Source organism: Agaricus bisporus (assembly GCF_000300575.1).
Source record: "Agaricus bisporus var. bisporus H97 unplaced genomic scaffold AGABI2scaffold_11, whole genome shotgun sequence".
Lineage (NCBI taxonomy): Eukaryota > Fungi > Basidiomycota > Agaricomycetes > Agaricales > Agaricaceae > Agaricus > Agaricus bisporus.
In genome coordinates, this window is record NW_006267346.1 from 1237663 (window position 1) to 1263289 (window position 25627).

General features: G+C 45.4%; 8 protein-coding genes across 8 annotated transcripts; 3 read left to right on the forward strand and 5 right to left on the reverse strand.

Annotated features, from left to right (window-relative positions):
* Positions 1–259: 259 nt before the first annotated feature.
* Positions 260–3249, forward strand: AGABI2DRAFT_121848 (hypothetical protein; the record flags this gene model as incomplete). Its single annotated transcript, XM_006455871.1, has 6 exons — positions 260–635; positions 686–736; positions 793–1023; positions 1076–1405; positions 1459–1858; positions 1938–3249. The coding sequence occupies 6 exons, from the start codon at positions 260–262 to the stop codon at positions 3247–3249; spliced, it is 2700 nt and encodes an 899-aa protein (XP_006455934.1).
* Positions 3250–3620: 371 nt separating this feature from the next.
* Positions 3621–5112, reverse strand: AGABI2DRAFT_121849 (hypothetical protein; the record flags this gene model as incomplete). The annotated part of the gene is made up of 2 exons (XM_006455872.1): positions 3621–4767; positions 4889–5112. 2 exons carry the CDS (start codon positions 5110–5112, stop codon positions 3621–3623), a joined length of 1371 nt encoding a protein of 456 aa, XP_006455935.1.
* Positions 5113–6901: 1789 nt separating this feature from the next.
* AGABI2DRAFT_188048 (hypothetical protein) lies at positions 6902–8559 on the reverse strand (the record flags this gene model as incomplete). The annotated part of the gene is made up of 4 exons (XM_006455873.1): positions 6902–7102; positions 7298–7537; positions 7598–7767; positions 7830–8559. 4 exons carry the CDS (start codon positions 8557–8559, stop codon positions 6902–6904), a joined length of 1341 nt encoding a protein of 446 aa, XP_006455936.1.
* Positions 8560–8601: 42 nt separating this feature from the next.
* On the forward strand, positions 8602–11450 carry AGABI2DRAFT_121851 (hypothetical protein; the record flags this gene model as incomplete). Its single annotated transcript, XM_006455874.1, has 4 exons — positions 8602–8914; positions 8963–9030; positions 9087–10358; positions 10422–11450. The coding sequence occupies 4 exons, from the start codon at positions 8602–8604 to the stop codon at positions 11448–11450; spliced, it is 2682 nt and encodes an 893-aa protein (XP_006455937.1).
* A 310-nt stretch (positions 11451–11760) lies between these two features.
* AGABI2DRAFT_210600 (hypothetical protein) lies at positions 11761–13082 on the forward strand (the record flags this gene model as incomplete). Its single annotated transcript, XM_006455875.1, has 3 exons — positions 11761–12518; positions 12572–12599; positions 12663–13082. 3 exons carry the CDS (start codon positions 11761–11763, stop codon positions 13080–13082), a joined length of 1206 nt encoding a protein of 401 aa, XP_006455938.1.
* Positions 13083–13822: 740 nt separating this feature from the next.
* AGABI2DRAFT_180772 (hypothetical protein) lies at positions 13823–16850 on the reverse strand. Its single transcript, XM_006455876.1, has 7 exons — positions 16715–16850; positions 16508–16647; positions 16374–16456; positions 15904–16273; positions 15718–15850; positions 14782–15661; positions 13823–14716 (listed from the first exon to the last, which is right to left on the reverse strand). Exons 1-7 carry the CDS (start codon positions 16831–16833, stop codon positions 14042–14044), a joined length of 2400 nt encoding a protein of 799 aa, XP_006455939.1. The 5' UTR covers positions 16834–16850; the 3' UTR covers positions 13823–14041.
* A 3919-nt stretch (positions 16851–20769) lies between these two features.
* On the reverse strand, positions 20770–22426 carry AGABI2DRAFT_180773 (hypothetical protein). The gene is made up of 10 exons (XM_006455877.1): positions 22361–22426; positions 21993–22265; positions 21856–21938; positions 21735–21795; positions 21560–21679; positions 21386–21503; positions 21247–21325; positions 21102–21188; positions 20995–21037; positions 20770–20939 (listed from the first exon to the last, which is right to left on the reverse strand). The coding sequence occupies exons 2-10, from the start codon at positions 22153–22155 to the stop codon at positions 20812–20814; spliced, it is 882 nt and encodes a 293-aa protein (XP_006455940.1). The 5' UTR covers positions 22156–22265; positions 22361–22426; the 3' UTR covers positions 20770–20811.
* Positions 22427–23195: 769 nt separating this feature from the next.
* AGABI2DRAFT_121855 (hypothetical protein) lies at positions 23196–24416 on the reverse strand (the record flags this gene model as incomplete). Its single annotated transcript, XM_006455878.1, has 9 exons — positions 23196–23323; positions 23378–23420; positions 23472–23558; positions 23614–23692; positions 23753–23870; positions 23925–24044; positions 24097–24157; positions 24219–24301; positions 24356–24416. 9 exons carry the CDS (start codon positions 24414–24416, stop codon positions 23196–23198), a joined length of 780 nt encoding a protein of 259 aa, XP_006455941.1.
* Between the last annotated feature and the right edge of the window lie 1211 nt (positions 24417–25627).

The window sequence follows — 25627 nt, forward strand, 5'->3', positions numbered from 1 at the left end:
AACTTCCGAGTTCGTATCCTTTCTTTTAGTCACCAGTTCTTTGGAATTGAGCTTCGCTCGATAGGCGAAGCCCAGAGGTTGTCATGGGCAGCGCCGAACGCCACATACGCATTCTTATTTGCTTCTATTTACTATATTCAAACCAGGAAAATGTCAACAGCACTAGGACGGCATATCCCTTGCTCAATGCGAGGGTCTCTTTCCTCCTCTTTCCCTTCTCAAGTCAAAGCTAACTCCTTATTCACATATCGGGACCCCCATGTCCAACGCTCCTAGTCCACCCTCTCAGGATTCATGTGAACTACCGATGGACCCAGATCGCTATATTGAAGAGGCCAAAGAAATATTTCGCGAAGCCAGGGCAGACAAGGCGAATGTGCGCAAATTCAAACGTCTGTTTGCAACCCCAGGACACAGGAACAACTCGGAGCTTGTAGCGTGTATCAAGCCATTTTTCCAGAAACTCGCCTCTTTGGTTGCTGGTAGATTAGACTTAGCGCTACCGGGGTCCGAGTACTTCACAATTTTTGATATCCTGTTGGACCGACGTCTCCTCAACCACGACAGTGATGATGAATTGAGCGATGAAGAAGGGAGTCCTGAGGAACGCGGGATCCGATGGTTAATCAACTACAGTTCGTCCCCAATCTTCTGGATTGATCCCTTCCCTCTCACATATTCATAGTTCATACAGAAGTTGAGAATGATAATAGGCTGAGATCAAAGCGTTGGACTGGTGAGTCTCCAGAATATTTCGATTTCCGTGTCAAAAGAATTGAATCCTTACCTCAGACGTACCACTCTCTGTTCAAGAGGCTTGGGAAACTGACTATGTGGGGGGAAACGATAAACTATTGCGAGAAGCTGTATTCTCTATGTATCGTGAGTCCTCGATGAGGCCCTACGGAAACTTTTGTGCCATTATCCAGGGATCCGGCACTGGAAAATCTCGGGTCGTAGACAAGCTCGCCGAATATATATTCACAATTCCTATCGTGCTGAGGCCCCTGTCAGATACAAGAGGTGCATTCTTTCAGTTGAAAATCGTGCATCGGCTAAGACCCTCGGGATATAGGCTTTCCACTCGGTGACTTTACTGCCCATGGCACGGCGCTTGTCGAATTCTTTTGCCAGACTAAAACCTTCACATCGGCGCTCCATGCACAACTGTCCTACCTCCAGTTCTTGTTGAAGACACTTGCCATTGCCGACAAATGGATCTATGATTACAAGGCATCAGGCCATGAGATCGAAAATATTGCGGCTGAGTGGCGGAAACATCTTGGCGGTCCTCGTACCCCTCATCGTCGCGATATGTATAGTAAAGCGATTGGCACGTCCACTTTAAAAGGCTTTGAAAACATTTTTGATGAGACCGTTGACTTTGACATCCTCCAAAAACGTGGTATGTTGGCCTCTGACAACACAACAACACTGATCGTTGACGCTCTCTTACAGTGAAAAGATTTATTAGTGAAATTACGCAAAAGATCAAGCCTCAGGCTGGTGGGGAACCTATCATACTTTTCTACTTTGATGAAGCGCAAAATCTTTCCGCTTTCACAGTGACAAAAGAGGGGATAGAGCCGAGATGGACAGCTTACCAATGCCTTTGCAACGCTTTCACGTACATGCTCGATGTACCCGTTTTTGCCCTCTTTCTCTCGACCAACCCACGACTGACCGAGTCTTCCCCCAGCAGACGTAACTTTTGGTCGTCTCGCTTGTTGTCATCTACCTCTAAGGAAAGTGACGATAACAGTAATGCACCATTTGTCGAGCTTCCTTTCGATACATGGAAGGTGCCAACTATCGTAGCTGAAGGAGAACACTCTGGTGATGAGATCTGTTCCTTGAGGTTCATGGCCCGGTTTGGTCGCCATGTGAGCATGCGCTATCATTCCTCACCGAGTCTTACTCTAAGCTGTCTATATTAGGTTTTGGGCGATCTTCGAGACCATCGAATTTCCTGACAATGATTGTTCAGCTTCAGTGTCCGAACTCATCGAACTCGCCACGTCCAAACTTACATTAAATCTTGAGGACCACGCCGGAATACAAACTCGGACTTACCTATTCCACAAACTTATTCCTCTTCTGGCTGCTCGTGTCGATATGACTTTTGAATCCAACCGAGATGAAGCTGTCACTCTTGAAGCGCTTCTAGTCGCGAAAAGCATGCGTACGGTTTACTTGATTCCGCAACATCGGCAATATCTTCGTGGGGGATACCCATCCGAACCATTTCTAGCTGAGGTCGCTGCTAGGGCGATGTTGACATATTTTCACGGCTTACTGCCGAAAAGAGATCGGGGTGATATTGCAGCGATCATAGCCAAGTACAAAGACGTCGTACCAGAGGCAGTCTTTGCATGGTTCTACCAAGGATTGATCGACAAGGGAACTAGGGGCGAGTTGGTAGCGAGGATGCTCTGTACTCTGGCCCACGATATCTCCATCTTGAACAAAGTTACTCCTGCGGAAGAGCTTCAAGACGTCTCGTTCAGTCAAATGGTTCCCGTACTCGATTTTTTCCGTGCCCTCATTGCGGAGGAGCATGTCGACAAGATTCTTGAAGCACAACCGGCAAATACGACAGGGAAGCACCTCAAGGAAGTTTTTGCACATGCTTATGTCCACTTTACGCAATTTGTCAAGGCAGGCGACAAGTCGGTCATGACAGATGAGGCTGCATACCTGTTTTTTACGAGGGGCGCGGCAATTCAAGGCTATGGGACCATGTGCGGTGTAGACTTAGTTATACCCGTTTGGATTCGTGGCGATGGAAATCCTGACCGATGGAGTATGACCGCCATCTTTGTTCAATCGAAGGATAAGATGGCGAAACAAAACATCCAGATCGATGTGCAAAAGGACTACAATTTCTTCACAGGAGGCCATAAACGACCATATATTACCATTGTAATGCAACTTGGACTCGCCAACAAGACCGAAAACAAAGATCCGGTTATCGAGGTTTCTCCGCCCCGCTTAGAGGAAATCCGGAATACACGAGGAATGGATTCATTACATCCACGCTACGAGATATTCATCAACGGATGCTCGAACGAAGCTTATGGTGTCATCAGTGGGACCCGTGATACTTACTCTTCCTTTTTTGCAGGTAAGGATACCTTTGCAGAACATCCCCGTGCAGGGAAGTTCCTCGCTGCGGCAAAACGGATGAAACCTTACTGGGCGACTGATTCATACGATTGGGCGACAATGAAAAAGGAAACGTTGCCTTGAGAATTGCTTTATAGAGTTGGGAAGTCAACCCGGAGAGGAGAATGTCGATTCGATGGGGAACAGGAAGGGACAACGATCGGCTCTCTATTGACAATAGGCTTCTATACGCCTTGTCGGTATCATGATTTGCGTTCGCAATTCATTTAGACTTCTTTAAGTTGACTTTCCGTGATCTCAAGATAAACTAACTAGTAATCAACTGGTTTGTTCAACATCCTATCATTGGACATTCTTGTTGCATAGGGTAGGTTGCGCGACGACTCTCGTCCGCCGAAATGCTCTGGGATGAATTCATCACCAAACCTTCAAGTTTTAACAAACCACAATCGATATCACAACAAAAGAATGCGTGTCATTACTCTTTCATCCTATCATTTGATATATAGTACTTGTGAACTATCGTCCGCACTATCCTTCGAAAACTTTATTCTTCTCTTAAAATTTCTGACTTCAATTTGATAATCCTCAACAGTCAATTTAAATTCTTTCGTTAATCCGGGACTCATCGAGTCCAAATTATATCCTGCAATTTCGATACAAAAGATAGGGCCCTCGCGAGACCTCCTACTCCGCAACAAGTCCAGGATAGGTTCAATATATGAACGACTCGGTGATTTGGTCATGTTTTCATCATGATATTTACCCAACGATAATTTCCTGAGGTGCGGCAAACAGTCGATATACCGATTACTGTTTTCATCATAAGTGAGTGCCTGAACTGCGTTGAGCAGATTATCTTCTGACCACAATATGGTGTAAAAGCGCTGAAGATGTGGAAGGGATCGGAATAATGATTTTAGGGAGTCGAGTGGTAGTCGAAATCCGTAGCCATTAAGGGTGAGTGATACGAGAGTCGAAGATAATTGACAACAGAAACTGATGATTACGTCGGGGATGATTTTTGAGAAACCTCGATCCTCTAATTCTAGTATCTCGACTGAGGGCGTCTGCAGATTTTTCACAGATGCCATAGTCTGGAGACCTTGTTGAACAGGCGTAACCATCCATTTAAGCTTTTCAAAAACCAGAGGTTTGGAGGAAGACGTCGAGCCATGTGTATGTAAGGGTCGATATTCGCAATTGATGAGATTGGGGCACTGATCCAAGAAAGCCAAACCGTACATTGGCAAATTTCTCAGATATAATGACCGAAGGGAAGGGGGAAGAGTAATTTCTTTGTAATGAGGCAAGTCCTCGTTGTTCCGGTAGTGCCAATGATCATCAAAAGTCAGAGATCGAAGGACGCGCAGTTGAGAGATCAATCGGAGCCATTGAGGTGGGGCTTTGTATAGCCTTAGTTTGATCACCTTCGCTTTGACTTCGGGTGAGAAAAAGACCTTGGTTAATCTGTCCAGTACTTTGGTGTGACACCAATGTGGGAGCGAAAGTGAAATGTTGAGGGTACGAGCATATGTAGAACAATGTTGAAGCGCAAAAATCACGGATTTGGCAAAGTGAGTTGTGTTTATGGACCCGAGATTGAATTTTGGTCCATAATTCTGGTGTTGCAAAAGCTGCCTGGCGCCAGTGAGACGATACAGAGCTAAGTATGAAGGATTAGCGGAGGCAGATGGGTGAGGAAGTCGTGGGTTCGTCCGGCGTCAGCTCGGGATCAACCAAGTGGCAAAAAATGGCCGACAAGACTTCGATAGGAATAGTGGTAGCTAGCGAGCGAATCTGATTTACACGATGGAGAAAAACGCTGCGTATTCTGTAAACTTCGCGGATATGGTCATTGACGCGATTGATTTGATCGTTGACTTGAGCAAGGTCCGTCAACCTCGCTGCGACGATATGAGGAGAATCATCTTGTAGAAGATAGTCACAGCGTTGAAGAGGTTCTGTGGACTCCATCAAGGGCATCTGACGCTATTCTTGAAATGAAAAGTTAATTCTGGTGACGCTGGTTAAATTTAAAATCCTGTCGTGAGAAACATCTCGCGTGTTGCCGTGATATATATAATCCCCGCTGAGTTTTTTCGTTCCTTAGATTCTTCCAGTTTCATACACGCCGATGACGATAAACTTTGGTGCAAGTAGATGAGCTATGCGTCCCGAGCCTCTGGCTTGGTTGACCTGCAGCGCCCTGATCTCGCTCGTTCGGCACCACCATACCTTGTTACCTTCAAAGGGACGGGCTTTTTACTTATCTGATGGCGTGCTCTCCTCCTTTGTTTGACATCTCCTTTGTCCTTTCTGTATCGTAGGTTTTATACTTTGCATTGGAATACATGCTTTTGGGAATTCATATGCCCCCATTTTATGCCTGATGACCGCTACGGAGTCTGTAGCCGATGCAACTTGAATGCATTCGCAGTCGAATACTTGGCTTGATCAGTCTTAAAGTGGCGGTCAAGACTCTTTCTGAAGATGCGATAGAGTGATCATGATTGTTTTCCGTTAAATATCCAAGCTCCTACCATTCATTTATTTGTATGAGATTCAAAAGTTCGAATTGTCCAGATATTCGTTAGAAGAGCAAAAGTCAAGGTGTGGCCTCAACGTGACCGTTCAGCCAGGCCCCCGGGATATCCCTATAAATGTTAGGTACGAAATTTCCGAATTTTCGGGGTTTTTGTCCGTCTGAAAACCGGTATTTTTGTCCGGAATATACCCGGCCTCCCCCCAAGGTGTCAAAATTTGTCTGCGAGTTTGACCCGGACTTAAAAATGCCAAAATAACCTCTTAAAATCTCCAAAATATTCCAGAAGGCTCAGATTAGAGTATTGTAACTAGCTATGAACTTACAAGAGCAACGGTACAGGTGTGGAGATGACTAAGTCAACTGAGCCCACAAGCCGGAATCTGGATATAAATTTATAATGGTAGTCGCTGTGTTGGCAGTGTGGCGGACGGAACTGAGTAGTTTCACCCGAGAATGTTTTGCCCATCGCAATCCATTCCAAGATTTTGAAGACACTTACAGTGTCAATGATATCATCAATATCGAATTATAGTTTTCATGTCGCAAATTGAGTAGAGGCAACCGTTCAAAAAATTTTTTTTTATCAAATCAAATGTTCAACCAAATGATTATTATTATTATTTGATTAACTATACCAGTTTGACTTATATATATACCAGAAACAGAACAGGAAACATATAAAATTGTTGAAATTGACCCGGTCACCAGAGGTAACTAATCCGTTGGCAGGTCAGGTGCTTGTCCGGACCTGTACCCAGCCTCTGCAAAATTCCCAGTGCTTGTCCGCGCTTCCATACCCGGCTTCTTTGGCAAAAAGGGCACTGTTTTGTCCGATTCGTACCTAGCCTAAGGGTCGGGGGTCACCGATTTTTGTCCGGATCCGTACATTTATAGGGATATTCCGGGGGCCTGTTCAGCCAGATAGCATTGAGCAGCCCACAAGGAAGCCTATTTCCAGATTGATGACGATGATGTTGTCGGATAAGTGGGGCAAAGAAACGACTTCTGATTGGTTGTACAGAGGTTTGTACTCTTGGGTTACTGAATTCATAGATAGATTCGAGTACAAACACAAAAGATGATAAATGTTCTCTACATTCAAGCATCCATGAAAACGATTATAAATGATTCAACGTTCTATACTTTCCCCAAATTTCTTTATCTTAGCATCAACCTCATATCTCTATTATCACAAAAAACCTCCTCGATAACACTAACAACACAACCTCAAACCATCGAAAGTCTATCCCCAACCCACTTCACAACACCCCACCCCAACACGCCAACCAAAAACGTCAAATCAAACAAAGAAGCAAACAACTCGTATGGAGGGATCAACGTAAACAAATTAATTGTCGTTGTTTGATTTGGAGATGTAGGTGGGAATGAAGAACGGAGTTGGATGAGAGTTGATAATAGGTATATGCCCTGAGCGTATGGTATATGAAGATGAGAGAGAGAGAGAGAGAGAGAGAGAAGAACGAACCATGAGGTATGAGAGGACGAGAAGTAAAAGTGATGTTCCCAAATTTTTTGATGTCACTTTCAATGCCTAAAAAAAAATTAAATTGGTTAAAACAAAAAGAAAAAAAAAGGTTTGATGATGTTGGGTACGGTACATACGCGGTTAACGTTTTTCATAACTAATCCTATACTGGATAATATAATCAACCCGATGAGAAGTAAAGAAATATGATTGGTCAGTGATGATATCGATTCTGGCGTTAACAAAGTTGTTGTTGTTGGTGTTGTTGTTGTTGAATCGTTTGGGACGAGTAACCAGATGAGAATGTTAGTGACGATATCAGGATAAGTCGTTGTTTGTTGTGATCGTTGACGAAGAAATATCGTGTTATACGCGGCCTAATTTTTAGTATCTGTTAACAACATTCAACATTTTTTTTTAGGTTGTGGCCCACGTACGGTAAAAGTTCGAAAAACACAGTATCCGGCGAATAATCTTCCGATGAAGGATTTTATTCGACCGAGGAATGTATGGGAAGCTTTTGATGAAGCGAGTTTTGAACGTTGAGAGTGAAGAGTGAGAGTTAAAGTATCATAAAGTGTTTCAAGTCCTCTAATCTCAAGTGTAACTAAAAAAAAGTTTTTTTTCTTTAGCATACAAAAAAAAGAATTAAACAACGTTGAGACGCACGGTCATTGCCACCACGTAGAGTATCTCCTACTCTCTTTATCCAACTGGATGACGAATCCCCCCCATTGGTGTGTGTCACCAACTCGTTACGTTTTTTTTGTAAATCATTTAATGTACTTTGAAGACTCGTTTCTGTGATTCGTATATCCTCTTCTGTAGGTACACCATCATAGTGTGTTGAAGAAGGAAGAAAATCCCATGCACGTGTGACGGCTCCGAAGCCAGATAAAAGACCCAAGATGACGGTTCCGAGAACGATGAGTCGTGAAAGGGTACGACCGAGTAGATTTGGGGGAGATGCAGCGTCGGTGTAGAAAGGGATGTAGGAGAGGAGGATGAGAGAGAGAATGACGGGTATGAATGAGAATAAGAGGGTTCGTGGAGAACGGAGGAGAGAGGATAGACCTGAGGGAGGAGCGACTATGAGGAGAGTGATGGAGTGTGGGATGAGAAGGATGTGGATGACGAGGAGAGCGTAGAGGGAGAATTGGAAATGCGCTGTCCTGGAGGTGGAGGAGGAGATGTTGGCGGCTTGGAAGACGAGCAAGAGAAACAGCATCGAGCTTTCGGTGAATGTCCAAGCAAACATCGTCCGTGCGAGGGTCGCTCTCCAGTCTTTTCCTCCTCCAGCTTTCGCCGATGCAGGTGTCGGCAGAGCATCAGTAAAGTCATTTGGGAGGGATTTGAGGCAGGCGGCAAAGAGGACGGGGCGGGCGAGGATGAGGTACATCGTATCAAACCACAAACTCCCACAAACAGTACACAGCTCGTCATGGACGACGACCTCACCGCGACAGTCCACAGCGCCCTCACCGCTCTCAACCCTGCACGAAAAGCCCAGTTTTTGCTCGAAACTGCGCTCTCTCTCATCGACGCAGGAAGGTCTGCTCTTTTGATGTTCTCTATACCTCGTTCGGTGTTTTTGACGGTGGTTGTGTGCAGATATGGTGCCGAAGTCGAGAAATACCTAGACGTCTACCTCAAGACTCCAGATCTGCCCAAGACGCAGGTTGCGCAGGCGTTGCTGGCGAGGGCGAATGCGAGAAAAGCTGCGGGGGACGAGCTGCTGACGCAGGCGCACCAAGGTCTGCCTCGTTTCTTGTTTTGTTGTCCGTCTAGCTCATTGTTTGCAGACTTCCAGGCCGTCCTCCGCCTCGATCCATCCAACCGCCAAGTGGCACACCAAATCCGTCGACGCACAGTCTGTTCTTTCTTTTTTCATTCATTCCTTGCTTTTTTCTTATTAGGCTTTTACAGCAAATCCACTTTGCGCACGACCCGCCCTCTCACCGCGCTCCCCTCGAAGTCTGGTCCAGAATCGCAAACTACATCCCCCGCTACCACCTGCGATCCTGGCTCCATCTCTCCTCCTTCCATCGTTCCATCGCCCTCCACCACATCTTCCACTCCGTCGATCTCTATTTCGGCGAAGACCAACCCGAAAACGTCAATCGCTCATTGGACATCTTTGACCGTGTCAAATCCGACAGGTCCTTTGCCCTTCTCGTCAAATGCCTCAGAGTTCATTGGGCATATGAAGAAGGCGAACTACTCGACATCATGCTCCGAGTTTTTCGAACCGCTTTACCCGAATTCATAGCTTTGAAAGAATTTGAATGGATTGGATATCCTGAATTGAGGCAGGATATGGTTCAGAGTATTCTAGCCTCTCATCCTCGATTGGTCGCTTTCGGATGTATTGGCTTTCATTTCGACGCATGTGGCATATCTGCCTTTCATACCTTGCGAAAACTCACTCTTCGAGCCGAAGACGATGATGGATATGCCGATTGGTCCGAAATAACCACCGTCTTAAATAACAACGCTTCCACCCTCACTCATCTCACCTTGGGCGCATATCTTCATCGACAACATTCATGGGATTCACCCTTCTCCTCTCCTACCATTCATAACCTCACACACCTCGATTTGGTCGATTCAAGGATGTCACATTTGGTTTTGAGTAGGATTGCGAATGCTGCTGGAGGTGTGAATGGTCGATTGGAAAGTTTGACTTTACATGGTGTTATGGAAGAACCTGGAAAAGCGGCTGTGATTTTTGATAGTGATGAGATTGTGGGTATGGGTGGACAACATACACTTCTCCCTCGATTGAAATCTTTCCGGTTTTTACTTGTTGGGCAACCTCAATTCGTGAACAACAACAATCCTAATCCTTCATCATCTCAACATCCTCAAGAACATTACGATCCTACGATTCTCCATCTCTATCAAACTATAACGCATTTCCTCAGAAATAGACCGAATTTGAGGAAATTGGATTTGGGAGGATGTCCTTGGGAGTTTTTGGTTCCTATATTACCGGAATTGAAGGGGTTGAGGGTGTTGGGTGTTAGAATTGGGTGTTCGGTTAGGGGATGTGGAAGTAGGAGTAGGGTGGTGGTGGGAGGAGGAGGAGGTGAAGAAGAAGAAGAAGGGTATACTTCTGAAATCGATGCACTCGTTCAGAGTATACCTAATCAAGTGACAGCTTTGAGAGTTGAAGTGGGGGTTTCGGAATTACCTCTCGTGCGTTCTCCTCCTTTCTCCTTTCTCCTTGCATATAACCCATTAATAATTGATTCAAAATAGCACGTTTATGCTAATCAATTTCAAAAATTCAAGTCGCTTTCGTTTTTACATTTGCAATTGAATAATGCGGAATTGGCGTATCATGTTTTACCGGAGATTCCGCGATCGTCAACATTGGCTTCTTCGTCGTCGATGCCTCATCATCCGCAGATGCAATTGTTACGGCACTATGGGAAGATGCGAGGACCTGGAGGACCTGTGTATCCTCATCAACATCATCATCCGGGGGTGCCTCAATTAGTGAATGGATCGGGTTTGGCGGTGAAGAGAAGGAATAATTTAGGTGCTTCGAGTTCGGGTACGAAAAATCGAGAAGGAGGAGTGGATGAGTCTGCTCATGCTACCCTTATCAACGACCAGAATCACCACCACCACAACAACAACAACCATATTGATGTCGATCATGATGTGCCATTGCCGGTGGTACCGTTAGAGCCTCTGGATACGTTGGAGAGTGCGAGACATGTTGCTTTGTGTATTGAGAGTTTGGATTTTGTGGGGTGGAATGAGGAGCTTTATGTTATTGTGAGAGGGTTAGGAGGGGAGAGGGAGAGGTTGAGGGGAGGAGGAGAAAGTGAGGAGAAGGGAGAGGTTGGGAATAGGGGAGTGAGGAAAGTGGATGTGGGTGCGAGTACTATGGATATGATTGATGGAGGAGGAGGAGGAGGGGGAGCGAAGAATTCGGTTTTACCGCTTTCTTCTCAACTTTTAGCGTCGTCGTCTACACCTCCACTTCCTTCAACTTCTTCATCTCCTCTTCCTTCACATATACCAACCACCAATGGTGTATTATCGCCACACCTTTCAACATCAACTTCAACACCAGTAACAATACCAGTAAGAACAACAACAATAACGCAACAACAACAACAAACGACGATGAAGACGATGAAGACGATAGAATTGAAAGAGTTACCGTCGCCGAGGAAATTGGATTGTGCGAAAGGTGTGGATTTGGGGAATGAGGATAATGTGTGGTTGGAGAGGAGGGATGTGCCGATTGATTATGATATGCCTGTTGGGGAGTGATGATCATGTTGTTTTTTTTCTTTGTTTTTGATTCGCTTTCTTTCTTTTTTTTTTTTTTGCTTTGTAGGTAGGTAGGTAAGGTTGTGTGTAATGATGATTTTTGAATTTTAGTTTTTGGTTGTTTATGTATACCTAGCGTTTGAGTGAAGGTGGATGTTATTTATCTATTTTATTCTCTTTTTTTCTCTGAGAGGGGTTCGGCATTATCAAGTAATGGGTAGCGCAATTCCTCTGAGTCAGGGGCGCTCGAGGAACCGAATAGCAACCACCAACATCAAGCACCTGCGTTGTCCTCGCTCGCGCTTCCACGATGGAAAAATGTCCCTACTCACCTTTCTTACATATCTTCTGTCAATTTCTCGTCTTCACATCATTGATTCTCCCTCCAAGTTTCCCATCTTCACTTCGGCGTCTCTTCTTCATTCCTATAGCGGCAATTACCTACCATCTCGCGTTTCGCTCTTCGACGGGCGACGTTTTCACTGATTTTGGAGTAGCTTCAGGTATCGTTTCGCAAGGTGTCGTGGCCCTCGACTTTGTTCTTCTCCATGACCCCAGATTTGAATTGAGGCAAAAGAAGAGACGAGAGCTCGCGAAGGGGAAGGACAAAGGAGAACAAGGAGACACACTCGATGGAGGACCGGGAAAGACATTAATGGAACGTGTTGCTTGGGCATTCTCTTTGCTCGTCAATCCGCGCGGTTATGGTTGGTCAAATGAGCCCGCTCCAGGCATCCTTCCACCTCGACCTCCCGCCAACCTCACTCGCCACCGTTTTCTCATAAACCAATTGCTCAAACTTCTATTTTTGGTTTCTCTTGAGGTAGCTGCATACGTCCTGAACGACTATAACCCTACCATGCGCCAAAATAGTGTTATATGGCACTCGAGTTGGTTTTTGAGGGCGATCGCGGTTTTGGGTGCTTGTTCAGCTGGATATGCTCGAATCAATATGTGTTATTGCTTGAGTGCGATAATAACCGTTGCGCTTGGTCTGTCTGAGCCACAGGGATGGCCGAACCTGTATGGCAATATTTGGGATGCTTGGAGTGTCGGCATGTTTTGGAGGTTAGTCCTTCTTTCTTGACAATTACCTTATGGTACTAACAACAGACCATCAGTCGCGTCTGGCATCAAATGCTTCGAAGAGTAAGCCCACCCAGTTTTTTTTTCGTGAAGTTTCAATCATGCTTCCTGACCTTTAATTTTTAGCCATTGTGTTCGATAACAAATTCGATTTTACCGCCTATGAAAGGCCAGCGGAACATGGTTTATGATTTCCTTCGTCTTTTTGTTGTCTTTCTTGTATCAGGCATCATACATGGGGCGGGAGGCTACATGACGCTTGATGCTTTCGATTTCAACTTTGTACTTTTCTTTATCCTCCAACCACCTATTATCATCCTCGAGAAATTCGCTCTTCCGCTTCTTTTCAGCAATCCAAAAAATCCGAATACGTTCGAGAGACTTTTTGGGATAGGCTTTGTTTTAGGCTGGTTTACTTTGACCGCTCCATTGTTTGTGGATAGCATGATTCGGGTTGGGTTGTTTGAAGATGAGAAAGGAACATTAGGTTACTTGGTTGTCAATTACTTGTTGCCGAGGGTGGGGATTGAGCTGGGGAGGTCGTGAAACCGTTACTGTGTGTATGACAGAATAGACCTTTGAGCGTACTATATTTAGGTGCTGAACACGCTTGTTGGGAAAATAGGTGTCAGGGAAATGTATGAGGGCTTATACACCACTAACGATGTGTGGGGATGAAAGGTTTCCTCAGGATTGTCAATGACTAGAATTCGATCCACTTCCTCGTTGAGGGTAAATAGAACCAGGCCCTGCAAGGCGTAGTATTTTCGAAACGCGCCCCTATTCCATCAACAACTTATAATCGTCTTTGTAACTGTGTCTGAAATGTTCAGCTCCAAGTCAACTTTCATATTTATGATCGATTGTATATTACTGACTATGATGCTGTCCTAGACTTTTTCGAAGGGCGGCATACTACATAAGGGCGTTATGAGCGCAGATTCCGCTTATTGTAAGATAGATGCCAGGACTATTTTTCAGCCGTAGCATTTGCCATTCGGTGTTGAATGGGTCAAGAGCGGACAGTTTCAACAGACGCATGTCAGCGCTCTGCCCTGGTGCCTGGCCCAATCTCTAGGTAACCTTCTCCGATCAGATGTCAAATGAACGTCATGGGGACATCGATTACGAGAGATGAACTCGATGAACGTTAACCGTTGACTGGTCGTTGACGCAACATTGACGTTGAGATTAAGACTTTATCGATTATCATCGAGCAAGTTTTCGCGATAAGAGTCAACGACTAAAGATTAAAGCTTTCGATCCTTGATTTTAAGGTTGTGCATGTTCAAATGAAAACTATGTTTCATACACTATATTTTCTAATCTATGCATACGATAAAACCACTCTAAATGTTAAATCGTAGGCGGTGCACTATGTATCATGATCACTGCAATACAAATCAAATACGAAAGCAAAACAACTCTGTGGGATCAAACGATTTACGATAAACAGACACGCCCCGGTCACCAACCACATTGAGACCAACCAAATATTCGGATAACTATCCGAAAACTCCAACACCAACACCTTCAGCTTCGGCTTCCCGAGTTGTTCCCAGCGCAGCGAATGCAGCTTCTTCACAACCCAACCACTCTAACCATTCTGCAGCGTGATAAACGACCCTCCTCGTTGGCCAAGGTTCGAGTTCCAATCTTAAACCACCGCTACTTTGTCTTTGTCCCGCTGCAGCGCCCCCAGCAGCGTTAGGATTACTGGACAACATAGGAGCTTTGTGCAGTAGCGGCACTGCGGAAGCGGAGGATGAATGAACTACTTGTCCTTTCGAATGTCCATGGAGATGATTCGGTGGATTCGGCGGTGATACACTTTGCAACGACGATCCTGATCCTGATCTTGATCCAGGTCCTGGAACGCTATGTCCTTGTTGTCCTTGAGTGAATGTGAGTGCATGTAAATGTGCACCGTGGGCATAAGTCGGTATATGATGATGTGTAGGCTGAGTCGTCGTAGTCGTCATCGCCTGCGATTTTCTCCGATGCTCCAGATTTGAATATCCTTCTGGTTGTCTTATCACTGTCCAAAACCAGCTGCCTACTCTTATAACACGAACATGTGGGAATCCGTGTTCAACTATGGCATGTACGATCCTTGTCGAAACGGGTATGTCGTTCAGGTACACGAATCGTAAATCAGGGGGTAACCCAGGTTTTAGTTGCTATGTGAAGATAGAATTAACGTCAGAATGGAGGTGAGGAAAAGCGACACTGAATAAAGGCGTACAGCAAAGAATCCGACAATATCTTGGCTCAATCCACCTGCCGAACCAGGAGCACCATCCATTCCAGCGCTCAACCGTTGAGCACCAAGCTCCATACCCATAGCCGTCACACTCCTAGGAATTAACCAACCCGCAAGTCCTGGCGCAAGGTCCGTAGGGTAAGTCATCTTCACGGCCTTCAACCCACCAAGGCTTGGAAGCAAACCCCAAATTGATGCATCGAAGCCAACAGCTTCCAAGTTGGCTTTGCTAGTGACACCACCCACGCCACCAAGATGTGTAGGAGATGTATCGACCACCAGTTGAAGGGTCTGTAACTGGCTGCGACCTCTTAGGAAGGTTGAAATCGAAGGAAATAAATCCTTGTCAACTGTTCGGCGGCCGAGGGCTCGGATGGTAAATGAAAAATGTCGAAGAAAGGGCAGTGGATAAGGCTGAATCGGTGGAATGGGATCGGTACGAAACTGCGCTGATAGGGTTGCAGATTCGAGTAACGTACATTCAAGTGTCAAGGATTCCAGTTGTCGACCATGTTTGATCAATTCTGGTATCGCCTGTGAAGGAATATACGTTCCTCCCGATATCCCTGGTCCGCCCAAAGAAGAACTGGGTGGAGTACTTGATTGGATAGCGGGGAATGTTCCGGCGAAGTGGATTCGTGTTAGGTTTCGAATGGATAACGAATTGCTTGGGAATGACCACGACGGAGTGAAGAGGTTGATTGCGCGAAGAGTGGCACGGTTAGATGAGATGAGATTTTGAAGAGATGACTGTGCCTGGGTTGAGCTGGTCGTGGTCGTGGGTACTGGAGGGCTCGTGTATGCCAAATGTGAAATGGAACGGAAGTCCAGGAAGGACAAATCGGCTGGGTAGTCGGGCGACCTTCCGACAATATATCCATTAATGAGCTAGTCAAGAGGAATAAAAATACAACACACTGTAACGACAAACCGCGAAGATTTGGGTTTGTTGATTGAAGGATGCGTAGCACCGGAGGTAGACCTTCTGCGCCTGAAGATATATGAACGTGCCGTAGGTTGATTAATTTTGGTAGAGCGTTTGTCAGCATTCCTACAATTATTCGTAAGCGCAACTTATCACCAGGAGCCACATTATTCTCGCACCTGTTTGGAACGCAAGCCCACCATCACGAGTGGATGCAAAGATTCGCAGTGTGCGTACGGGATGTGCGAAAGATGGATCTAGTATAATCCGAGTGAGAATATCGGCACTACGTTGAGCATGACGTGCAGCATCGTCCGTTCCCGCACTGGATTCATTATCTCTCCAAATCTGCTCGCCGTCAGTGGTATTATACTTCAGATCACCGAAGTGTAAAGACAATTCTCGGAACAAAAGTTGAGAGGCCACCCGGGAAATCGCATGAGGAATAAACAGGAGCGATTTGAGATCACGCCTAGGCAAAAAGAGCGCTATCTCCCGCCAAATTTCAACAGATAATCGGTTCTTGTTAATGGGCAAAGGTGAAAGGAGCTGTATGAAGTTGATGAGTATATGATCATTGATGATGGTGACGGGAGAGTTTGATCGTGGCAGGGGGTTGTTGTATTAAATACAAGCAAAAAATACAAACCTTCTCAACCGTTACCGATCGATGATGTAGAAGCGCTTTTGCTTCTGGGTTGTCTGGTTCAGCTTCAAGTGCCGCTTGTAGATCTGTCGGCATAATGATGAGGTTAGGTGAATGAAAGCACAGGGGATGCGTACCTTCTTGAGCGCTGAAGTGGTTACCATAAGCGAGTCTAGCCCTTGCTCGGAAGATTCTGGCCTTAGCAATGGTCTCTGAAGAGAGCGTCGTGACCTGTAGACAGGACTGGATCGCGTTCTCGATGATGACTCTAGAGCGTCTGTGTGAATGACCAGAGGAAATCAGGTGTGCAGGCTAGAGTGCCGAATGAAAGCCCGTAAAATTACCCTTCAAACCGGAGGCTTTTGATTGCGTAGAGCAAGAGCTCCACTTTTTGGTTGTCAGAGAGACACAAAGCGACGTCGCGCACGCTGGCATCTAGGATGTTGGGGTTGAAGACGTCCATTGACAGTGGGGACTGGGGCTGAGGTTTGACTTTGGGAGGGGGGAATGGTTATTTTTAAGACGGGAAGTAGTTGGAGAACTCCGGTACCATCACAGAAGACAAGGGAGGGCAACTGGGCAAGGTGATTTATCCTGGCTCAAATTATCCTGATGTATGTCCCTGCTCACAGCCTCACTTGCCTTAACCCATTTATGTTACCAACCGTTAACTCAAGGCTAGGCCCAGAACATGATGCCGTCGGTTCGTTCCGGGAGTCTCAAGCGAGCCTTTCAAAAATACCCACAATGATCTCGCAATGTCCACTTCCTCATCAATTGTCCATCCAGCATTATTCTCTCAATCCATAGCCGTTTTTCATGGTTGTCTCCGTTGCCTCTTTATTCATCTCAATGTGTTAATACCATAACAGCAAGACATGCCGTTTCGAGATCGGAAGCCACGGTTTCGCACTGTGCGGGTACCGTGTCACAAATAATGGTAATCAGCGCGCTCATCGCCTGATCCTAAGGTTCTGTGACTAAACAATACAGAATCCTATTTCAAAGATCCCCGGCAAACCTGTTGTCACCTAATTGCAACCGCAGATCGGAATTCCCGCCGCAACACCGACTGTCCCAACTTTTCTGTGACCACTATAAATATCCAAGGCTGTAATCAAACTTCCTTCGCTTGATTCAATCCTACAAAGCATGAAGGGGATTTCTGCTCACTCATGCCATCCGCATACTTTCAATTAGCTTTACGTACCACATTTCACAAAAAGAAAACGTTACCATGCTCCCAAAGACCAATCGGATAACACACCATTTGGGTCACGGATGGATCCAGGCTGCTGCCAGGACTTACTTGTAAGTACATACGATCCGAATGGCGCAATAAAATAAAGTTTTTTCTATGAACGAGTGGATCAAATCAGACCGTCTTAGAATCCGGGGTTAGTCAACGTTACGGGGACGACCAGTGCTATTTTCAACTTCGACGCCTGACCAGACCTTAAACCCCGTAGCTATCGTTGTGCCTCGAACTAGCTCTTCACTCAGACTTCTGATGAGTATTAAGTTTTAACGATAGAAAAAATGAGTGCACTGTTAGGAATGTATCGCGTATTTATCAGTAATCCGATTCTCGGTTTAACATTCTGATTCATTGCATGCATATAATGATACTCATGGTCCCTCAGGTCTCAGGCCTCAATAATAAAGACGAAGCATGAGGCAAGCACGGTGCAAAAGGGGTTAAAAAGATAAATCTAGCTCATCCGGCCAGTTTATCGTTTTTTTGTAGATCAGACTTCCTTGTAGCCTTTCAAGCCCCTTAGGTTGTGCATCTTCTCCAATTAAAAAGTATCTATAGCAGTCGCCGACATCCGCGGTCTCTTCTCAAATTCTATCACCGATTAGAGAACAAGAGACCCCAAAAGCGTGCCCTAGATTCCACAAAATTCCCTGTTTGTGCTACTCATGTAGATCCCATCCCAGATCTCGTAGGAACCTTTTAAATTGACATTTGACTAAGGGTCAATCTTACAACCAACTACGACGTTACTTCTAGACTACCTTTACAAATTCAGGAAAAGCACCGTGAGCAAGAACGTATTCAAAAAACTTGAGGCAGGTCCACTCTACGCAGTAAGCTTTTCCTACCCGACTGGACCTCGAACTCGGAGTTTTAATGGGTATGCGTTAGATAGAATGTGGGCCACACCGTCTAGAGCAATCTAGGCGAGCCTAATCCATTCCTTCCATATGGAACTATACTCCAGTCTCCTCACTGAAGTAAAAGTGCCTTGTCAGCGGCGCGGGTGTTCCCTTGCTCCATCAAGAAATTTAGAAAGTGAGAGTGAGTGAGAAAAAGAGTGGAAAATAAGGATTACTTGGGTCAGGCACAGGAACATGCGTTTTCTATTATGCGGTGACTAGGGCCTGTATTCTTTTATACTTTTTAATGCAGTAAGCATGCTCAAAGATTTTCTACAATGTCGTAGAGGCAGAAATGTCTGCCGGTTTGTCTGAGGCCATTGATCGGAAATGACTAAAATTGTACGGTGCAGAGTCCAGACTGCGCCTTTTTCCCTTAAAAGGTCACCAAAGCGCGAGCTTATTATTTACTTTCTCGATGGGGGATTGTATGTTGATTAAATAGACCTCAGAATTTCGACGCCTTTTGAATACCCTCCGTCGTCTATCTAGTATTAACCTAAACTGATCATAATTGCACTAAAATTCCGCGATAAGAGGCCGAGCTGTCGGAAACGGAGATTATAATGCCATATGGCTGGTTGTAGGTAGGTGTCCCATCAAACGACGTAGCACCGTCAGGGCCAGCCTGTGTAGCAGTGTGCGTGAGATCTGCAAGGTCCCAAAAGGCAAGACTACCCAGAGACTACCATCATCATACATCAGCAGGGGCGCATCAGGGCGCATGTGAGATGAGATCTGAGCCTGGGCACTTGGCAGAAAGAAGTTGGTGGGATAATTATACATCTGTTCAAGTGAGTGGGCGGCAGCGACCGCTGTCATGAATGCCCGTGATACTGTATGCAGGGTGCAGGACATCGCATTCCCAACATCAGAACTTTTGCAATTAGCTTTTTTTAGCCTGTACAGGCTAAAAAGGCGACCAAAAGCGAACAAAAAGCTGCGATTTGATTTCAGGCCTGGATTTATAAAAAGCTGGCATCCTACATATGCAGCAAGGTAGCGGAAAAAGTGAAAACGCTACAATAAGCTACAAAAAGTGAAAAAGTTGGCACAAATTACAACACAACTATGGTTAAATATAATTAAGGTTAATTTAACGTATAATATGTCCCGGAGCGAAATTGGCAGCAAATAAAGACTGCAAGACTTGCAGGGACTCTGAACGTTGGAGATGAGAGGGTGCTTATCGTCGAGAATGGATAGAATGGCTTCAAGCATGGCTTGATCAAAGTCCTTTTGTGGCTTCTCCAGGCACTGGCACGACCTGACTCGGAACAAGTGAACAACAGTCAAAGAGTTCTACCCATCAAACACACCGAACATCCGCTAAGCGAGGAAGTCGGCTATGTGGAGAGAATATTGGGAGGAAGATGCTAGGAATGCCCAACCACGGCGCGTGAACGAGGGTTAAGCGTAGCGGCGAGTTTACCCGAAATCATATTTGTATTTTGTCTTGTTATGTATTATTTCGAGTGCAGGGCCCTGCGACGGAAGCTGCCGGAGTCCAACGTCCACAAGCAGTGCGGAACGGAGCTACAACAACACTTTCTTCTTTCTTTCTTTCACCTTACTGCGCGTTCCTCCGCCTGTTGACGCGCATCAACTACTAGCCAGAACTAGAAAATTATATTACCTACCCACCACTCCCTTGTATCTTGTTACCGTAATGATTTCTCATTTACTTATTCACCACAAAGTCCTCCCAATGGCGAGTACAAAACCCTTAGGGAACAAAAATATTAGTGCTCTAGGTAGCTTTTTCACTTTTCAGCTTTTGTACTTGTGCCGGATGCGAAAAAGGCCGAAAAGTGCCGAAAAGTGAACAAGCAAAATGTAGACTTGCTGATGAAGCGAGTCCATGCCAAAATGAGTAGCCGCCTCTCATTCAACACGCAGGCAGTCAAAGAGATTATCATACCGTGCTACCTCCACGACGCTAGAAAGCTCTCCTTCATGTAGTGTTCGTATTATCAAAATATAAATACTTCCTCTAGTTAATGCGTTGACAATGATTACATTGATACCGCATAATAGATAGGTGTGGAGACAAGGCCGACACTCGGTTAGAAACTAGTACACGGGGTGTGTAAAATTGAAAGGATGATATATTGTAGTGTAGTTTGAAACTATTGGTGACAATGGCGATTTTCGCGAGTCCATGGACAAATCCACTAAGCAAACTCCGGATGGTCAGGCCTTCAGGTGGGACTATTTCAAGAAAGCCCTTGGTTTTACAGGGAAAGCTTCTACCCCATTGACTTCTACTGGACTTGGCTTGCTAGTCAACGACGTCGTCGTTACAAAACTGGTTGTAGTGCCCGTTAGAAATACCCTTTACAGCTCCATTGAACGACATCCAACTCGAACGCTCGTCCAGGGTGAGGATATCATCAATATGTGCGGAATCTGTATCAAATGAGTCTTGAAGTCAAAGGCAAAATAATGAGGGGAAATAACGGACATTTATAGTGTTCATCACCATCAGGATCATTCTTTGGAGCACGCTTAATGAGAGAAAGTAATTGATTAGTTGACCAAAAAGCTTCACAGGGAGGGAATACTACACACCCTATCTTCATAGTTAAACCAAACGTATCCCGATGCAACAATGCGGACCTTCCCCTCCCCTTCTTGATTACAGGTTATGACTTCAAGCTGAGCATTATATAGTCAGATACTTATACAGTTTTAAGATAACTGATTAGGTTCCCACCATTGTACCACAGTTCTGTCCGTCTTTTGTCTTTGTTGTGACTTGTTGGGTACCCGTAGAGTCAGTCGTGGTTGAAAATCTGATCAGGTAGTTGGTTAACTAAATACTATGGACAGGGCGCAGAACGTCGGTGACTCACGATCTGCCACTTGAGTTCTCGAACGTGGTGGAGGTTGTAATCGACGTAGATGCATCGAAGAGTCCTTCAAAACCAACGTCTACGGTGAACGAAGTACCGATATTGAATGACGAGGATTCTAAATGTTATTTTGTGTAAAAATAGATTCATCATTGTGAGGATGACGTTACATACGGGAAACAGTCCAACTGCCTTCGGTGCTCTGTCCAGTGGAAACTGAGACTACTTGTTCACCATCTGTACCATCTGAGGTACCTGACAGATTTTGGACACGGCTGGTGCACTGAGGAGAACCTGTAGACATAATTGGTAAGTCACAACAGGGAAAGGGAAACAAAGGTGGATCAACCTTTGGGAGTGATATTGGAAGTGCTATCGTCAACACAGGCATTAGCTGGACGGCCTAGGAACTATTCCGCCTATATAAGAAATGCGAGACTTAGAGAATGATGTTTGAAGCTTAGACTCACATCTTCAGGGTTGGTGACGATATTCCAGTCGCCATCGCCCCATTTATCCTTTGCATACCGTTCCAATTTGGCCCAACCAGGCACTGAATTTCAGGTCAGAATACTGCATACTCATAATAAGAGAAAGTATTACACACTCTTTTTTGCATCGTCGATACTGAGAGCAGCGCATTTAGAGACATCTGCTCTTTGAACCATAGTCACGTTGAGTCCGTGGTCTATCGAATAGTATGGCGAAGCAAATACACCCCTAGTAGACAAGAGTCCAAGCAAAGAGAGGAGAGAAAGAAAAGATGGCATGGTCGATATATTGGAGGAATGAGGGAGTGAAGTTTTGCGGAAATATCTGTAGAGGAATGTAGGAATACGACCGACAGTTCAATCGTTTAAATAGTAATTGTCCAAGAAACCTGCGAAAAGTGACAAGAGATCCATCATGAAGATATGACGAACATGGAACAAATTGTCAAACGCGTCTTGACATAAGCGCGTCCTGGCAACATACCTGGCGAAGATGAGACAACATATCTTGATGCATAGCTGCTGTTGAACCCAATTTTAGGGCACGGGGAGCGGTTACTACCCTCGCCAGGCAGGTTGACGTTGCGGGTGAGGGGCCAGCGGCTGTACGTAGCACATGAAGTCTAACTTCGCGCTCCGGGATTCCGATCCTCCAAAAACCATCTCTCTTCGATGACTCTGTCTCGATTGATACTCACGATGCTGAGCGTGAGGTGGGTATCCGTAACAGATGCTCTGGTGAGAGCTATTTCGTTTCAGAAGTCGTGAGAAAACATAGCCTTAACCGCGGCAAGTGATATAGTAATACCTGATCCGCGTGGCCCGCCCCGAGCGCGTTTCGACAGACAATGACTCAACAGTCGTGATGCTGTCTCGTCGTGAAACAGGGATGACAGGCAATCATTAATCCACGCGTGCTGTTCCAGATTTGCCTCGTACCGAATGCCTCCTAGGAAAATTCAGATCTTTTTTTTCTTTTTATATTTTTCCGGACAATAGCGGGCTTTCTCTTCTGGAATAGTAAACCCGAACATGTCCTTTCATATGTGACAGACTGTACTCAGCCTTCTGACGGCGCCGCCGGTATCTGACCTTGAATATGGTGCGTAACATCATGAGTCACACGGTCCGAAGGGTTAAGACAAATCAACGAAGGATTGATATTGTACTACAAAATAATGGTCACAATGACGATTCTAATGAGTCCATGGACAAATCCACTAAGCAGGCTCCAGATGGTCAGGTGGGACTATTACAAGAAAGCCCTCGAATTTACAGGAGGAGATTCTACCCCACCGACTTCTACTGAACTTGGCTTGCTAGTCAACGACGTCGTCATTACAAAACTGGTTGTAGTGCCCGTTAGAAATACCCTTGACAAATCCACTGTACGACATCCAACTCGAACGCTCGTCCAGGGTGAGGATATCGTCAATGAATGCGGAATCTATATCAAATGAGTCCTGAAGTCACAGGCAATAAATGAGGAAAAGTAACGGACATTTATAGTGTTTATCACCATCGGGATCGCTCTTTGGAGCACGCTTAAGTCGTTGATCAGTTGTGAACCTTCGCGGGCAGGGAATAATACACACTCTGTCTTCATAGTTAAACCAAACATATCCGGTTGCAACGAATCGCATTCTGCCCTCCCCTAGTTGATTGCAGGTTTTGACTTCAAGCTGAGCATTTTACAGTCAGATTTTTATAAACATCATGATAATTGATTAGGCCCACCTTTGTACCACAGTTTTGTCCGTCTTTTGTCTTTGTGGTGACTTTTTGGGTACCCGTAGAGTCAGTCGTGGTTGAAAATCTGATCAGGCAATTGATTAACTAGATTCTATGGACTGGGCGTAAAATATCGGTGACTCACGATCTGCCACTCGAGTTCTCGAACGTGGTGGAGGTTGTAATCGATGTAGATGCATCGAAGAGTCCTTCAAAACCAACGTCTACGGTGAACGAAGTACCGATATTGAATGACGAGGATTCTAAATGTTATTTTGTAAAAATAGATTCATCATCGTGAGGGTGGCGTTACATACGGGAAACAGTCCAACTGCCTTCGGTGCTCTGTCCAGTGGCAATTGACACCGTCTGTTCACCGTCCGTACCATCTGTAGTACCTACCAGATCCTGAACACGGGCAGTGCATTCAGGAGAACCTGTCGACATAATTGGTAAAGCCTCGTGATTGGGAAACAAAAGCGGACCAACCTTTGGGAGTAACAGTGGTAGTGCTATCGTCAACACAGGCATTAGCTGGACGATCCAGAAACTGTTTTGCCCATATCAGAAACTCTAGACCACAGATGATGAGATTTGAAGCTTGGCCTCACATCTTCGGGATTGGTGACGATATTCCAATCACCATCGCCCCATGTATCTTTCGCATACTTTTCCAATTTGGCCCAACCAGGCACTTGAATTTACATCAGAAAATTGCGCCCTCATAATAAGAGAAAGTACTGCACACTTTTTTTTGCATCTTCTATACTGAGAGCAGCGCATTTCGAGGCGTCCGCCCTTGGAATCATTGTCACGTTGAGCCCTTGATTTACCGCATAATACGGCGAAGCAAATGTGCCCCTAGCAAACAAAAGGCCAAGCAAAGAGAGCAGAGAAAGAAAGGATTGCATAGTGAGCTAATGAGGAGTGAAGTTTTGTGGAAATCTCAGTAAAGGAATGTAGAACATAAGCGAAAGCTCGACCGTTTAAATAGTAAATGACCAACGAATTTGGTGGAGGAAAACCTGCAAAGTGTTAATAGATCCATCATGAAAATATGACGAACATGGAGCAGGTCGTCAAACGTATCCTGACAACATACCGAGAACAAAGATGGGAGAGTGTATCTTGATGCATAGTCGCTGTTGAGCCCAATTAGTGCTGGAGACAGTTACTGCCTTTGCTGCGCTGTTTGACGTCTATACTCCTTCCATGAATCATGCGGGTGAGGCCACCGTCACGTTCGTACAATTACATCAAGTCCAGCTTCGCGTCCCAAGATTCCGAACCTTCATTAGTCGCTTCCCTTCAATGACTCTGTCTCGATGGGCAATGACGATGCTTAGCGTGAGGCGGGTATCCAGAACAGGTACTCTGGTGTGAGTGTTTCGTTTTAGAATTCGTGAGAAAGTAGTACTACTAAGATAACCTCGGCATTGAAGCATCTGATCAGTATCTGATCCCCGTGGCCCGCTATGGAGCGTGTTTTGACAGACAACAACTCATCACTCGAGATTCTGTCTCGTCGTGAAACAGGCAGGTCACAAGCAACTTATCACTAATTCACGCGTGCATTTCCAGATTAATCTCGTACCGAGTGCTTCCTAGGTGAGTCTGATATTTGTTTTCGCCTCTATATTCTTCCGGACAATAGCGAGCTTTCTCTGCTGGAATTGGAAGCCTGAACATGTTCTGTCATGCAGACTGTATTCAGCCTTTGACAGTACCGCCGGTATTCGAAAAAGTGCCATGGCCCTACATCAAAAGAAGTGATAGTTTCCGAGACAACCATAAGAACCTACGTGGCAGAAGTTGTTGCGATATCACCTCCGGAGATGCGGCTTGAATTGAAGACGAATCAGCATCAGAGGTAGATGGGCATATGTCACCCTTGGGCATCCGAACGTGATCAGACGCCGCAACTTATTCGTGTATGGGCAGGCTGGTCAACCAGGTCCTTGTCCCAGAATATATAATGATATTGGCACATGAAACATGGTCCCCAACTTCGAAGTCATCG

Excerpts from the sequence above, each read along its gene's own strand:
- AGABI2DRAFT_180773 (XM_006455877.1), bottom strand. The coding sequence starts at position 22,155 with ATGCCATCTTTTCTTTCTCTCCTCTCTTTGCTTGGACTCTTGTCTACT. Across the intron at positions 21,038-21,101 it reads GGTTTAACTATGAAGATAGG|CGTGCTCCAAAGAATGATCC; the intron begins GTGTGTAGTATT and ends TCTCTCATTAAG. Across the intron at positions 20,940-20,994 it reads TGGTGATGAACACTATAAAT|ATTCCGCACATATTGATGAT; the intron begins GTCCGTTATTTC and ends CATTTGATACAG.
- AGABI2DRAFT_180772 (XM_006455876.1), bottom strand. The coding sequence starts at position 16,833 with ATGGACGTCTTCAACCCCAACATCCTAGATGCCAGCGTGCGCGACGTC. Across the intron at positions 15,662-15,717 it reads CTTCGCGGTTTGTCGTTACA|GTCGCCCGACTACCCAGCCG; the intron begins GTGTGTTGTATT and ends TATTGTCGGAAG. Across the intron at positions 14,717-14,781 it reads ATATTGTCGGATTCTTTGCT|CAACTAAAACCTGGGTTACC; the intron begins GTACGCCTTTAT and ends ATCTTCACATAG.